Source organism: Eurypyga helias, unplaced genomic scaffold, assembly GCF_000690775.1.
Source record: "Eurypyga helias isolate BGI_N326 unplaced genomic scaffold, ASM69077v1 scaffold42084, whole genome shotgun sequence".
Taxonomy (NCBI): domain Eukaryota; kingdom Metazoa; phylum Chordata; class Aves; order Eurypygiformes; family Eurypygidae; genus Eurypyga; species Eurypyga helias.
In genome coordinates this window covers 1-14,600 of record NW_010248899.1, presented here as the reverse complement: position 1 = coordinate 14,600, position 14,600 = coordinate 1, and the positions used below count along the sequence as shown (strand labels likewise).

Genomic DNA, 14,600 nt, shown 5'->3' with positions numbered 1-14,600 from the left:
CCTGTGCATGGAGCAAAGGGGAGGACCCAGGCTCGCCCCGATAAGCCAGGCTGCGAGGAGAACGGTCGCTCCTCTGCTGCTTGCTTGCCTTGCCAAGTCCTTGCTGCTCCCACAGCCCTGGTGCCAGTGCTATGGTGGCTCCTAGCCCAGTGCCAGTGGGGCACTGGGATGGCAGCCAGGGGCACGGTGTAATAAGCAAGCTGGCAGAAAGCTGTTGGCTGGGGACTAATTTCCAGCACATCGCAGCTGCAGCCGGAGGAGCTGGGGCTGCCTGGCATGGGCGGCAGGCCTGTCCAGGCTGGAGCAGGGGGAGCTTTGCCACGGGGCTGTCACCGGCTACAGGGAGAGGAGAGAGGTTCTGGGGCAGCCCAGGGCCAGCTTCCCTCTCCACAGGGTGTTTGCCCACCACCTCCCAGGTTTACAGCTTGTGCAGGGGAGGACACAGAACCTATGTGTGCTTCTGGTGCTGGATGAGGCTCCTGGATTTGGAGTGACCTGCATTGTAACCACCAGCAGAATGATCCCCGAGTACTTTGTCCTGGCTCAGGTTGATAATTGTTGGGGGCTGGGCCCCAGTGAGCTGCTAGTTGCTTTCCAAAGAGTGCTTATTTAAGGCACATCTCACATCCAGCAAAACTGCTGCATGTGAGGAACTTTCCCAGGACAAGGAGCCGGATGTGTCTGGAAAATGGACCCAGGACTGTGTCTGGGAGGTGAAACCCCAGCTGAGGGCAGGGAGGAGGGCAACTGCACCAAAGGGAGCATTATTAGAGGGAAAGACCATGCTGAGCCTGGCAGTTTGAAGCCATGAGAGACCAGCATGCTGGGCTGTAGAGCTCTGTACTGGCCACAGGTATCTCCTTCCAGAGTGCAGATATCAACCTACTGGAAGTGGCCTAGAGGGAGATTCTGCCTTGATACGAAATTACTCTGAGGTTACTCTTGAGTAGCTTAAAGACAACTACGCGTACAAGCTGCAGAGCTTATCACATGTTTTATCTCACCGTGACAGTTGCTGGGAAGTACCAACAGGTCATGTTTGCCCGCTCTAGGGGTCTGTGTGATAACTCCGATGGCTGTCCCCTATTAGCTGCGTCTTCTCGGTTGCGTTAGTCGGCTGAAGCACGATAGGAGTTTCTCCATCTAAATTAGGGAGGAGGACAAAAGTTATTTTAAGAATCTTTCACTTGATACCAAAGTCAAATTTCTTGTTATCACCACCACGTTTCATCTGCTGCTTTGGCTACGGTTTAACCTTCACAGGCAGCTGTGTGCCTACTGAAGAGATGGCAATGCCCACACCGAGTCTACAGGTGCTTACTCCTTGTCAATGTGTAATGGCATATTTCTGGGTGACTGTTGCTGTTGTTATTAAACTGGACATTGGCTGTACCTGGGGCTTTGCAGAGATTGCAGGGTAAGGGTTCTTGCCTGTTCCAATTGCAAATGCTTGTTCCTGCAAATGTCTGAATATAATGAGCACCGTTGTGAATCAGCAGGCACTAACCTTGACAGCGTTTGTGAGAATGGGCTAGAAATGAGTCTTGAAGAAGGCAAAGTTAACAGTAAAGAAAGAAGAGAGTTAAAAGGAAAAAAATGTGTGAGCAGTAATATACTTGAGAGGGAAGAAATCACATATATCCTGAAAGCCAGCTCGTTAAAAAAAAAAAGTTAAATTCCATTTTGAAGTCTTATGTAATACATGTACAATAGGTTATTGAGAATTACTGTTTTAATGAGTTCAGAACTGCCAAAACTTCATATTATCACTATATAAATCCTTACTGCTTTGTACTTTCTCATTCCATGCAGTTATGTCTTTGGTTTCCCAGTATATCTGTTAAAAAAAGGATTTGTTGTCGAGTGAAGGAAAGTGAAGTCCTTCCAGAGTTCCCTGATGACTGTTGTGTTCCCTCTGATAATGAACAAGGTTTGGCTGCCCTTCTCCTGGGCCCCTTTCCAACCCACCTTTTTTTTTGTGGGAGGGAAGAGGGAACAGAAGACTCAGAGACTGACTTTTAAAGGTTTAGCCATCTCAGTGAAGTGTTTTCATATGAAAAATTTTGGGCTATCTATATCTTGATACTAGCACAGCCTTCACACTAATTGAATACAAATAATGACTTTTTTTTTGCGCCAAATGACCAAATGTTCAGAAAAAAAAACCTCATCTGATATTTCCTCCTGTTTACATGACAGTTGATGGGATGAATCATGGGCAAAAGATGTAATGTACAGGAGTAACTTAACCCGGAGCAGGAATCTAATTGCGTGCCATACGGCTTCCTCTCAGTGGGGGTAGAACAACTTTGACTCTGTCAAGGTGAAAGGCAAAAATGATTAAATGCCAAGCAGCTTCTCTGTATGGGCAATTCTGTATTTAGACACAAGGTCAAAGACAGACATGTTTCATAACTTCTCAAAGTATATGAGTAATTAATGCTTAGAGCTCAGCTCGAGCTCAGATTAGTTTGGCAGTTCCAACCCATTTTTAAGTTACTGTGTATTTTCTGGATTTCTGAGCAGCACTCCCTCCCACTCTCTGCCGCCTCCGAGTTGTTCATTTCATGGGAGATCGTTGATGGAGGGCAGAGATGAGCAGTTCATTTTGCTGTGATACCCAGATGTGCAACAAGAGAAAAGGACCGACAGCAAATATGTTGTGATGCTACCAGCCAATCTGCAGGCAGTTCTGAGCTGACACCGTCCCCAAGTATTTTGCTGCCCACACCCTTCTTGATACCCGTTTTTATCAGAACAGGGACTCGTGGTAAAATAAAGTGTACAAATATAGCCTGCTAATGGAGAACTGCAGAATGGAGGTGCGGCAGAATTCAGTTTAAACTGTTGTCTATAGATAGCTCTTGCTCACTCTTCGCCTACATTGGTATCATATGGAGTGCTGAGGAGACAATGAAGTGCTAAAAACTTGTTGCTTCTGAGCTGGGAAAGTATTTTGTTATTCAGATTCTTTTTTTTTTTTCAATTTTCTGGAAAACGAAAGCTGGGCTAGAAATGCCTTACTTTGTTCTTACAGTGATAACCGAACAGTAGAGGAGAACAAACCTACCAAACTGCTTTGAGCGCATCATTACAGCCAGAAGTACCAAAGCAGTCCGAATTCTAACAGCACCTCCTTTGGGACCACAGAAGTTGACAAAAGGTTTGCCACTGACTTAAGCGGAAGCAAAATCTGGCAACCTGCCCCGTGCGCACGAGTGAAAGTGATGAACACTTGCACGCGTCCGTGCTGCAGACAAGCAAGTGATGCTTCCCTCTGCCAGCGTATTTTTGCAGGTCACCCCTCACATCATGGCATGATACCACAGATTACTCTTTGTAATGCTGTTTTAATGTCATATTTGATCTGAAATGCTAAAAAATGTCATGTTTAAAATGTAACTATCCAAATATAAGATTTATTTTTTGATCTTTCATTGTGCATTAGGCCATAGTCCTTCTGTGCTACAAATCAATAGTCAAGGGAAGAAATCACTGTAACCTAAGTACAGGCCAGGTCTTGCAAACCCCTATTTTCCTACAGTTCTGATGGTAATGGTACTCATGGGAATACCTGCTGTAAAACAAATCTCTCACAGCAGATACACAACTAGCTGAGCGCTGGCACTTGTCAAATACATTTGAATACAACTTTATTCTAGAGGGATATGCCATTTCATGAGAATTTAAGCCTTTGACGTGTTTGTGTTGATTTCAGGGACAACTTCCTTTACTTTTACATTTTAGGGAACGGATCACTGAATTTTTGGCCTCACATATCATTCTCCCTAATAACTATGGTTTATAGTATGTTCATTTGAGGAAGGAAGTGAACTCTGTAACACCTTGATTTTGTTAAGGAGAAATATGAGTGACTCTGATAATTAATACTGTTGTGTCAATTTAAAAGATGAAGTCTAAATCTCCACTCCCACCACACACATATTGCCTCTTCTGTGCAGTACAACCAGCTCCGAGCAGCTCCCACTGAGCGCAGCAACAACTGGTGGAGACTCGCTCTCAGAGGCTTTTTGCATCAGGAATGGTAATGTTTTATCAATGTTACATTCCTCAGAAAAGTAATGCCTGACTACAAAACATTTGGATAAATTAAAGTATGGCCTTAGCTGGAGAATCTGCATTTTGACCATAGCAAAAAATGTTCTGGCTAGCAATAATACTGGGGACAGCAGGAAGCAAATAAATTAATTAGCACCTAGAATGCTCAGTCTGTGGGCAGAGGGCATACAAAGAATTTGGATCCTAATAGGATTTCCTCTTTCAAAATGAAATCTGCTGCAGGAGTGATTACAGTTTGCTGCTGAATTATCTACAGGAGCATTTCTATTATTTAGATAAAGGAAGCAACGAGTATTCATTTCCATGGCCTAACATTTGAAAATATTTGGTGGAAAAGCCCAATCTTTGCCATTGTAAGTCAGCTGCATCTTTTTGGCCAGCCTCCCTAAAATAATGGGGGTGAGGGGGGTGTGTGGGGTGTGGGAAAGGAGGAAGTGCAGTTTAAGCTGGTTATCATTCATTTTTCTAAATGAGGTATCTATTTTATTTTCAGCTGTAGAAAAGTTGCTCACATTATCCTCTGTCATGAAGTTTTTTATTTTATTACTGATATTTTGCTCTCCTTTAATCTGATTTTAAAACACAGAGAATTTTACTCTACTGAAGAAAGCTGATGTTGATTGGTAGGAAAATGTATCAAGATTGAAGAGAAGGGTAGAAAAAGTAGAAACACCTAGTTTTCTCCAGGCCATACCTGTAGATGTACTAATGTCTTCAAAATACTTAAAACACGCAATTCCACAGTCTGTTAATTTTTCAGACTAGTACTTTGCTAAACATTGTTAATTATTGTTAAAAATTGATATCTCAGTGAGACTTGATGGGAGTGGTGGGATGGGAAGGTGGCCTAAAAATTACTGAACACCAATAAACGCCACTTGTGCTGGAAGGAGGGAACAATTTCTTTCCTGCGACTAAGAAATTTCATGCTGGATTTTGAGAGAGAGCAAAATTACAAAAAAAGGCAGAATTAAGAAATTATTTTCCTTCAAAGTTCCATCTTCATATTTCAAACTTGTCTTTGGTGTCACAGACCCATAAATATGAAGACCCATTTTAAATTTGCATGTTCCAGATGCCTAATGTCATAGAGTATATTGCATTTATTTCAAATAATGCATTGTGGTTATGAAGCTTTCACTATAAGTTTTTGTTGCCTTTACAGAGACTGATCAAGTATGATCAATTTTTAGGCTGACTGTATTTGTTTTTTATGCCTCTAGGCAAAACCAATTTAAAAACACCACCATAAGTTGGCATATCAGTTATAAATAGCATTTGTTTCAACTACTACAAGTGTTTTGTTACATATTTATGGAAGAGTAAATTTGTGTGAAAAGTTGGGGGGAAAAAAGTTCTTCCCGCTAAGGGAACATGACATTTGCAATCTGGCAGTGCTAATTTAAGCATAATAAACGTAAGAGTATAACAGCGTAAGACCTTCCATAACAATGGAAGCGAAAAAGAGTGAGCTTGACTGCTTACGTCCTTCCTCATAAAAAACATAATCCTAATCATAGTTCATATAAATTTGCAACTGAAAAGTGATCTCAGCCCCATGCCATGGCCTCTTATTGCTGGAGCAAAGATCATGGCCTCTCTCAGGGTGCCCTGTGGGTGTCCACATCTAACCGCTTTGAGATCTTTTTGCTTCCACTGATGTTGAAGGCAAAACTCTGCCCCACTTTAGCAGACTAGGACAGGGCTCTTTGTTCAAAATACATAAGTCACTCCAGTGCCAAATTAGAAAATCACTATCATGATCCTTTGGTATAGCCCAAACCTGTGTTTGCGTCTCGGGGACACAGGAAAGTCAAGGAATGAAGTCACCTGCTGTGAAGGGGCTCCCGCTGCCCCCAGCCCATGTTCCTGGACGTGTGCTCTTTCTCCCTTCTTTGAGCCAGCATTAGCACTTGGCCTGCCCCACCATGAGGCATGGTAGGGAGTTAAATGGACAGGGAACCACACACATTTTTGAGAGGATTAGTTTTTCACCTGGATCTTATCCAAGACCTGGCTCTTGGTAAGGCAGCACAATTACTACTTCCAGAGAAGAAGAGAGAGTAGCTTGGGGGCTGGATAGGAGAGGGACAGGACTGCCGCAGCTCCCACACAAACTGTATGAGGTTACTGTGCAACCTTACCCATGGAAACTTTGCATCTTTTCTTAAAGCCTTTTCTTGGATGGGTACAGTTGGCCCATCACAGTCAGTGATAAATACTACATTAATAAAAACTGAATGACAGCTTATTCAGGCAGATCAGATATGGCGAGCACCAGTCCAGGCAGAGCCTAGTGTGTGAGTATAGGGTCTAGGACATGAAGCAACGTAGGTATGGGGGCTAGAGGGTGAACATTGTCTCTTAAGATGAGCCCTGATGTTTAAGTGTCTTATAAGAGATACCGGGGATACTTAATTGTTAGTGCCATAAATTTAGTTTTCATTGACACACAATCTAGGAAGTTCATCAGGTCACGGTGTTAGCTAGAGCGAATTGGCATGTCTCCACTGATGTCCCAAAGCAGCCTCAGCATCATGAGCAGTGCATCTGGCCTACGGGCTTTAAAGATTGTTTTGAACAGCTTTGCCATACAGTAAGCCCCCATAATACACACCTCTTTCCATGTCATTCTTAATTTGCTCTTCCAGATCTTCTGGAGACACACAAAACTCATGCTCTTCCCCTTCGGGTGCTTTGGGTTTACATTTTCCACAGCAGCAGTTGAAGCAGCAGCAGAGGCAGCAGCAGAGGTAGCAGCCCGTCAGAAGGCCACAGACTGCAAACAGGCCCTGGATTAAACACAGTGGGAGGAAAACTCCATGAGCAATGACCTTCCTGAAGCTCATGACAGCCTTTTGCAGCTGAAGGCAAATCGTCAAAGGAACTTGGGTTCCTAAGTGCTTGGCACTCAGAAGAGTCCAGCTGCTGGAACCCCTGGACAAGGGTCAGATCTTCACCCACCAGCCCCCGCTTGCCACTCAGGACCATGTCCACAAAGAAGACACCAACCAACAGGCCCACACATGCTCAACTTTTGAAAGTCTGTCTTCAGCTGACAGCCCTCGGAAGAAACTTCCAGGTGGTATGCAAAACCCCACCCACCTTAAAATGACTCATTTCCACCTTATAAATGACTCATTTGCCCAAGATCATTTTCGCAAACACTTATTTACTGGCAGGTTCTTGTCAATAACAAAGCTGAGAAAAAAAGAAGCAAAGACCCAGCTGCATCCCACATAATTTCAGGTACTGAATTAAGGCATCCAAATTAAGACTGCAGCCCCTATGGTCTCCCCACATAGTCAATGGGAAGTTAAAAGCCCTTCCAGAGGGTGATTCAGCCCCAGGAGATTTTGAATTTCCCACTAGGGGTGTCTCTCTTTCTCCCCATTAGCCTGTGCAGGAGCACACAGGTGTCAAGTCCTAAATTAGACTCCTTGGGCTGTGGTTTCTTGATCTGGGCACGCAGGCGGCAAGAAGTTGCCATCTGCGTTGCCATGTGGTCACTCCTGTCCCTGTGGCACAAAGTGTGGAGGTTCAGCCGAGCCAGCACAACTGCCCGGGGCAGAGCGCAGAGGTCTCAGACAGATTCAACAGCCAGAAAACTTCAATTTACGGAGCTTTTCTTCCTCCAGAGCAGGTCACTGCCTGGGTTTACAGCACAGCTCCACGCTGTAGGGGCTGTGTGCCATGTCACAGCAGTGGGACGGGGGCTGCAGAAGGGGAACCGTTAGGCTGGCATTGCTGCCCCATGCTCCATGGGTGCAGGACAGCAGCCTGGCTCCTGACGTGGGGCAGATCCAGGCCTGCAATGAGATGTTTGTGGCAAAGGAGAAACCTCCATGTCTCTTCATGGACATGGTGGTGTAAGGGCCAAGGAAACCCAGTGACACTTCTGAAGAGCGAATCAAAGGTGATATGTGAAATGTGTACATAAAGCCAGCACAGCTTTGTGGCCACCAGGTATATATGGGCTGGAGGTATAGCCGGGCTTTGGCATTATAGTTACATGTATAGTTCTACAATCTGCCCTTTACTAACTATTCATTATATTCATAATAAAACATGCTGCTGAAGAAGAAAGTAAACATCAGGATATTGTCAAATTTTGACAATGAAGCTATGTAAATAACAGTTATGTATGCATGCCTCAGGCAATGTTAGCGAGGGCTGACTGGAGCATCTTTGAAGCTAATAAGAATATTTACATGCCCAGTATTAATATAAGCATATGTCGAGAGGGAGAGAGGTGCTCTTGAATGAAAGGAAAGGACTTGGACTTTCTGGTTTAAAATTTTTTTCTTCCAACAGACATCTGAAACTATTAAAAATCTCATAACCCATAAATAAGTTATGATTGTTTATCATATATATGATAAACAGTGAGTAGCATGAAAAAAAGAACAGAGTAAAAGCATTTAGAAGGAAAAATAGTTTTGAATTAATTAATGATACCTTAAATACTTCAAGATTTCTTCTGCTTATATTATCATAGTTGTCAGGAATCAGTTTATTGATATGAATAAACTGTCTTCATGACAGAGGGAAAATTACTGGGTTTTTTGCTAAAACATTTAAAAAACCCAAATCCTATGCATGCCAGTGGTGAAACAGTTAAAGCTCCCCTTACACTGTCAGTATGTTCCCAGTTTTATATGCCTGCTAAGAAGTCTGACACTCTGAAAAAAAGTAATTTTCACTTTGCATTTCTCCTTTCATTTGAGTTTCCTTACTGCTAATGATACACCTCTTCACAATTGCCGGATTTTCTGAGTATGCGTGTGATAGGGAAGAGGATTTGCCATGAATGTTCATAGTTGAAGAGAAAGATAATGAGCAAAAGCTGTGGTCCCTACTGTCTTCTACCAGAATGGGTGAAATTAGGGGTCCAGAGGTCATTTGCAGGTGATGCATAGGACCCAAATAGTATTATAATGGCCAATATAAAAATCTGAACTGACCCAGCATTTGTGCATTAAAAAAAGCCAAGGAGTAGTGAGCTTAGCTTGCAAAAAAAGCAATTTGGTGGCCTGTTGATGCTTTGGAGTTGGCAAGATTTTGGGTTGGGAAAGGGATAGAGACACCACCTGTGACAATCCTCAAATGACTCTATGTGCTTTGCTTCCCTCCCCCCCCGCCCTTATTAAAAACCAGGAAGCAATGATTACTTTTGCTGGGTTATACAGCATACCTCATCTCACCTGTGGGATATAGCTCCCTTGAAACAATCCACTCATTCCTCCTTCAGCTGTTAAGCACTTACCACTTTCTCTCTGTGCTCTCCACTGCTCTCTTTATGAGTCAAAGCCACAGCAGTTATTTCTGATTTTCTAACCACAGAGGATTTTATATTTCATAAGATCTCCATTTATGATCAGTAAGCAGAAGAGTAGATAAAAGGTAAAAAAGCAGCAAACAGTGAAGAAAACCATGTTTACCAAGACTGTTAAAGTAGTCAATTCTGCTGCTCTCTTGGCTCTAAGGCAATGTTTCCTGGCACCTGAACAGTGACAGAGGCTGAAGGAGCGGGTGGATAGTAAAGAAAAGAGGGAATGACCCAGCAGAAAACAGTGGCCATGGTTGGGATTCCAGCCTATTGGGTACAGTAGCTGCTGGCAGGCAGCCTCCAGCCTGCTTCTGAGGGTGCAACTGAGCCTTTGCAAGTGTCATTTCATTAGTTTCATTCACGGTTCTGCATCTGAGCTGCTTCCATCTCAGCCTGATTCAGCAGACAAATTATGGCTTCTCAAACCCACAAAGTGCCCAAGTGACTTCCCAGTCTGAAAGGGAACTGCGAGGCAGTGAAGCCTTGGCCTGATCAGTGCTGAACATGGGAATTCATGTTCCATGGGTCTGAGATCAATGCTGTCATAGCATGCTTGCTTCACACAGTACAGATAATTTTCCTATGTATTCCAGCAGAGTCCTTGCTTTCCTGTTGCTGGAAACAGGAGGGGAGAGTGTGGATTTTGCACATTTGCAGTTCTGTTGGCTTGTTACATTTCTGTAACTTTTCAATATTTGCAGAAACACTCAAAGTTGACATATGCAAACATCGGAGTAAGCCAGTGACATGAGCACATGAACACAACTTCTTTATGACTGGAACAGCTCATGATGTGTTTTTCCTTGAGCAATATGCCATTTTTTTGATGCATCGTTCTCTTACATCCCTGCTCTCTTCCTCCACTGCACCTTTCTCACCTTTTCTTCCATTTCCTTTCTCTCACCCCCTCACCAGGGCACATATATGACACCATAATCACAGTGTTATGTATTATTATTGCTTACTTACACGGTGTGCTATATATAGCAAGGAACAGCTAAATTTGCACTGTTGTCACACAGGTGGGACTTCTCATTTTTGAACAGAGTCATTTTTATTTAGTCATTACTGAAAAGAAAGTCAAAATTAACCTGGAGCGCCAGATTCAAATCTAATTAATGTCTGAAAATGTTATAAAACATGCAGTCTATTTAATGACTTACCAAGTTTAGAAAGAAAAAGAAAACATTGTATATTAGCACTATTCTGAGATGGCATTACATTCTGCCACTGTTGATTTTCCAGATAATGTTGTTGTTTAATTAAACTTTAAGTAGTGGTTTAGATTCAGATCCTACTATGTTTAAGACTGTGGAGAGGCCATGTTTTTCAGGGGATTCCTTGCATATGTAATTATCTGTGTGCATTGTAACATTTGATTTCCAACAGAAAATAACAGCTTACCTTTGCCCACCAGCTTGAGAGCATGAAGTAGGTGTTAACATTTTCCTCACCAAACTGTTCTGCCACATAGAGCCCTAATGATCCATACTTGTCATATATGTTTCGCTTGGGCAGATCGGTCAGTGTTGCATGAGCATTGTTGATCTCTTTAAATTTTTCTGCAGCTTCTGGGTTGTCCGGATTCTTGTCAGGATGATATTTCAGAGCCAGTTTTCTTAAACATAGGGAGAAAAAAAAAAAGAACAGAAGGGAAATAAATCATCTGTATGCTTGCATGTACACAGACACTTACAAAACACTACAAAATGTTTTTGTAGAGATGTAATAATTCTGAACAATGTATTCAGCCGCCTTTTTCCCAGCTCTGTTTTGCTTAGTGGAAGAAAAGTGTCACAAAATGACTGAGCGTGAGAGTGTTGCTAAAAGAGATGTTCCTTTACACTGAGCATGAACCCTGTGTATTGGTAACAGGTCAGCTGCCGTGTTAAAGGTGACAGTGATATACGCTGAAAGCAGAGATTGCGGCATGATAATAAATCATGTGCATTTGTTTCATTATGAGTGCCAACTGATTTGCATCATTTAGCAGGTTTCAACAAAGATAAAGATTTTTTAAAGGTTGTTTAATAACATGATAATCACAATATTTGTCTCACCCACGTTATCTTCTTTACAGCAAAGGAAATTCTATATTTGATTGCCTATCAATAGCAGCTCAGTTAGAATTCTGTAATCAGTGTCTGTGTTTGCAGAAGCCCAGATAACGATGATGGAAAACACAGTTAGGAGTTGCAATAGAAAGAATGCATCTTTCTGAAGCACAAGGTGGAAAGGCATAGTGAGTTAAGTCCAGTTTTATGTGTTTGTCTTTGGGCCTAATTCCCCACCGTTGCACTTCTGAGACAGAACTTAAAGCAGTGGAAGCTGACTGTCAACTCTTGGGGGCTGTTTATGCTGATGGCAGGGCTTTGCTGGGACAAGGCTCAGTACTGCCATTATCCCCTGTCTGTACTCCGTGCTGTGGACTCTGAGAACAGTACAGCTTGAGGGGAACAGTGTGGGACTGTTGGCTCTCAGACACCACCAGGGAAGCACAGCTTAGGGAAGAAAGGGTTTACCTCAACCCTGTTGAAGCACTGGCAGTGTGAGCTCACATGTGTTTGCAAAACAAGCATAGACGGGAGTGTAGCTCTCCAAACATCTTAACTCCCTTTGAAGAACCGACAGTAACGTTTTAGAACATCTATTTCATGGTTAATGCTGACCTCTAGTGGCATCGGAAGTGATTTAACATTGTTTTAAATACTGAGATTCTCATCTCAGTCAAGCTACGTTGCATTTCGTAAATATTCTCCCTGAGTGTTTCAGGAGCTAGACATGACTGTTATGCCCCAAAATATTCTTCGAGGTGCCACGGCAGTGTCCCCACACTTCCTCTAATAAAATTGACCTCAAAATGGAGTCCTGTTTGACTTTCCAGTGAAGTTCCACTACAGGTTATTCCCCCAGTAAAGCTAACTACTTTGCTCCCGATGACAGTTCTTGACTTGGAGATATTCTGCCAACATCAAGACTAATATGAGCCTGGGAACAGCCTCTGCCAATGATGTCTTCAGTTCTGTATGCTGAACTCATCTTCTCATATATCGTAAGTAACTCCTTAAAAATGTCTAGAATAGCACAAAGGGTTTTACACTCAGTCATATTTAAAATACTGTGTATGTGGTACCTTAAACATAATTTTCCACTCCTATTTAACATCTGGTACCTTAAACATAATAAAAGATGAAATAGAAGAACTGGAAAAACAAGCTGTCTTGCATGACTAATGGCATTAAGTGCCATCCAAGTATTTAAGTAGCTTATGCAATCTACCCCTTTTCTTAGGTGAAAACAAAACACAGAAATTAGAAGAAAAAAAAAAAAGGAAGAGGTATTAGTTTGAAAATCCATGTGTGGTTTCAGGCATTGGACAATCATTCTCTAGCCTTTCTTTCCTTTCCAGCAGACCCAAAGACAGCTTCTTCCCACTCCATATCTCCAAAATTCTCAATTTAAAAAAAAACCAAAATTGAACCAAATGTAGTTTCAAAAGGTGAAAAACATTAGTTGCACACCCACTTTATGTAGTATTGTTTTAGAATACTAACAGAACTACTCTCAACATAATACAACTAACAAAAGTTGCAATATGTTCTTACTTTGATTTTGGTAAAACTGTCTTCACTAAAAATAACACATTAACAAAACAACTCCCTCCACACCAAGATGACATATACTAATTCGAGAAGATTTAGTAATGGGAAAGGGATCTATGTACACAAATAAGTGAGAAAAAGGACTCGGTTAAGTCCAACACAAGGAACAACAAAAGTAAGGACAATAACTATGTGACATAAACCAAAGTATCAGCTATATAGAAGATTCCGTGTGTGTACCTGAAAAAAGTGACATTCCTACGTATGTGATAATCGTGGTTCATTATGAGTAGAAAAAAAGGAAGACCAAAAGATGGAGAGACAAATAAAAAGGAGTATGTTGGCTACATCCTATACCAAAACCATGAATTAATGTCCATTCAGGTTTCTCGCATTAGGAATAACTTTGTCTTTCACCACACTGGGACCACTGGGCCCCTTCAAAGCAGCAAGTAATGTGAAAAGTGAAAATAGGTAGTAAAATAGCCATCCAATAAAATGGATAGGGCACTTTCACTTAAATGAAATGAGAGAAATATTCTCAGAGCCTCTATCAAAGGAAGGCTTAGAGTGAGAGGTGAGATCAGGGTGTAGGAGGGGTGGATATGATGAGGGTGTGATGCTGGAGGAGAGGTGATTTGAATCAGGATGTTGGAGTCAAGGCATCAGGCTGTGTGGCGGCTACGAAAGTGTAGGATGAGAGTGTGATAGGCAAGGTAATGGGCAAGACCCCATGATTCCTTCGATAGCTCAGCTGGTGGAGCAGAGGACTGTAGGCTCCCTTGCACGGCCATCCTTAGGTCGCTGGTTCACCTCTCATGAGAAAGAGTGCCCTTTTGGCAATTGCCCAGCCCAAGCGACACCTCTGCCTTTTGACCCTGCCCAGCTGGCTCCAAGTCAAGGCATGCCCAGCCTTCATCTCCGGCCTGAGCTGGGAAAGACAACCAGCCAAGTCTGTCAATAGTGAACTTTGGGTAAGAGATGGTGGTACTGGAGCACTGGTCTACTCTGGGGTCAGCTCCATCAGCAAAGTGAGCTGCGGCCTGGAGCTGTGGGAGTGAGACCCAGGCTTTGTGTGCAGGGCAGCCTGGGTCAGGGCTGGGGGCCTGGCGAGGGAGGGGACCTCAGTCAGAGGCCGTAGGATGGGGAATTAGCTCAAGTGGTAGAGCGCTCGCTTAGCATGTGAGAGGCAGCGGGATCGATGCCCGCATTCTCCATTGCTTTTCATTCCCTTTGCCTTGGAGCAGGGCACTTTGGCAGGGAACTCTCTGTCCTCTGAGGGCTGTGGGGAGACTGTCATGTGTCCTGACATTGCAGAGGACAATGACATCCTGGTCTGTATCAAGATCAGTCCGTGGGGTATTTGTATTATCCCTCTTTGCTTGACAGTGGGGAGATGTCATCCCCAGTACTGTGTCCGGCTTTGAGCCTCCCGCTTGAGGAAAGACATGAGGGAAATGGAACACCCGGGCAGGGCAACCAAAAGGTCAGGAAGTGGAGGCATTTCTCCTTGAGGATGGGATGAGGTCTGTGGGAATGTTGAGCCTGGGCAGAGTGCAACTGTCTCCAGGGAAGTTGCCTCAGGATCT

At 43.1% G+C, this 14,600-nt stretch overlaps 1 protein-coding gene and 1 non-coding gene across 2 annotated transcripts; one reads left to right on the top strand and one right to left on the bottom strand.

The window, feature by feature from the left end:
- Positions 1 to 1,048: 1,048 nt before the first annotated feature.
- On the bottom strand, positions 1,049 to 11,029 carry LOC104503091 (dnaJ homolog subfamily C member 5-like; the record flags this gene model as incomplete). Its single annotated transcript, XM_010151204.1, has 3 exons — positions 1,049 to 1,143; positions 6,698 to 6,872; positions 10,814 to 11,029. Coding segments are annotated over 3 exons (486 nt in total), but the record flags the coding sequence as incomplete, so codon positions are not given.
- A 3,126-nt stretch (positions 11,030 to 14,155) lies between these two features.
- TRNAA-AGC lies at positions 14,156 to 14,228 on the top strand. Its single transcript has one exon. It is a non-coding gene; the product is annotated as a tRNA-Ala (tRNA).
- Positions 14,229 to 14,600: the final 372 nt, after the last annotated feature.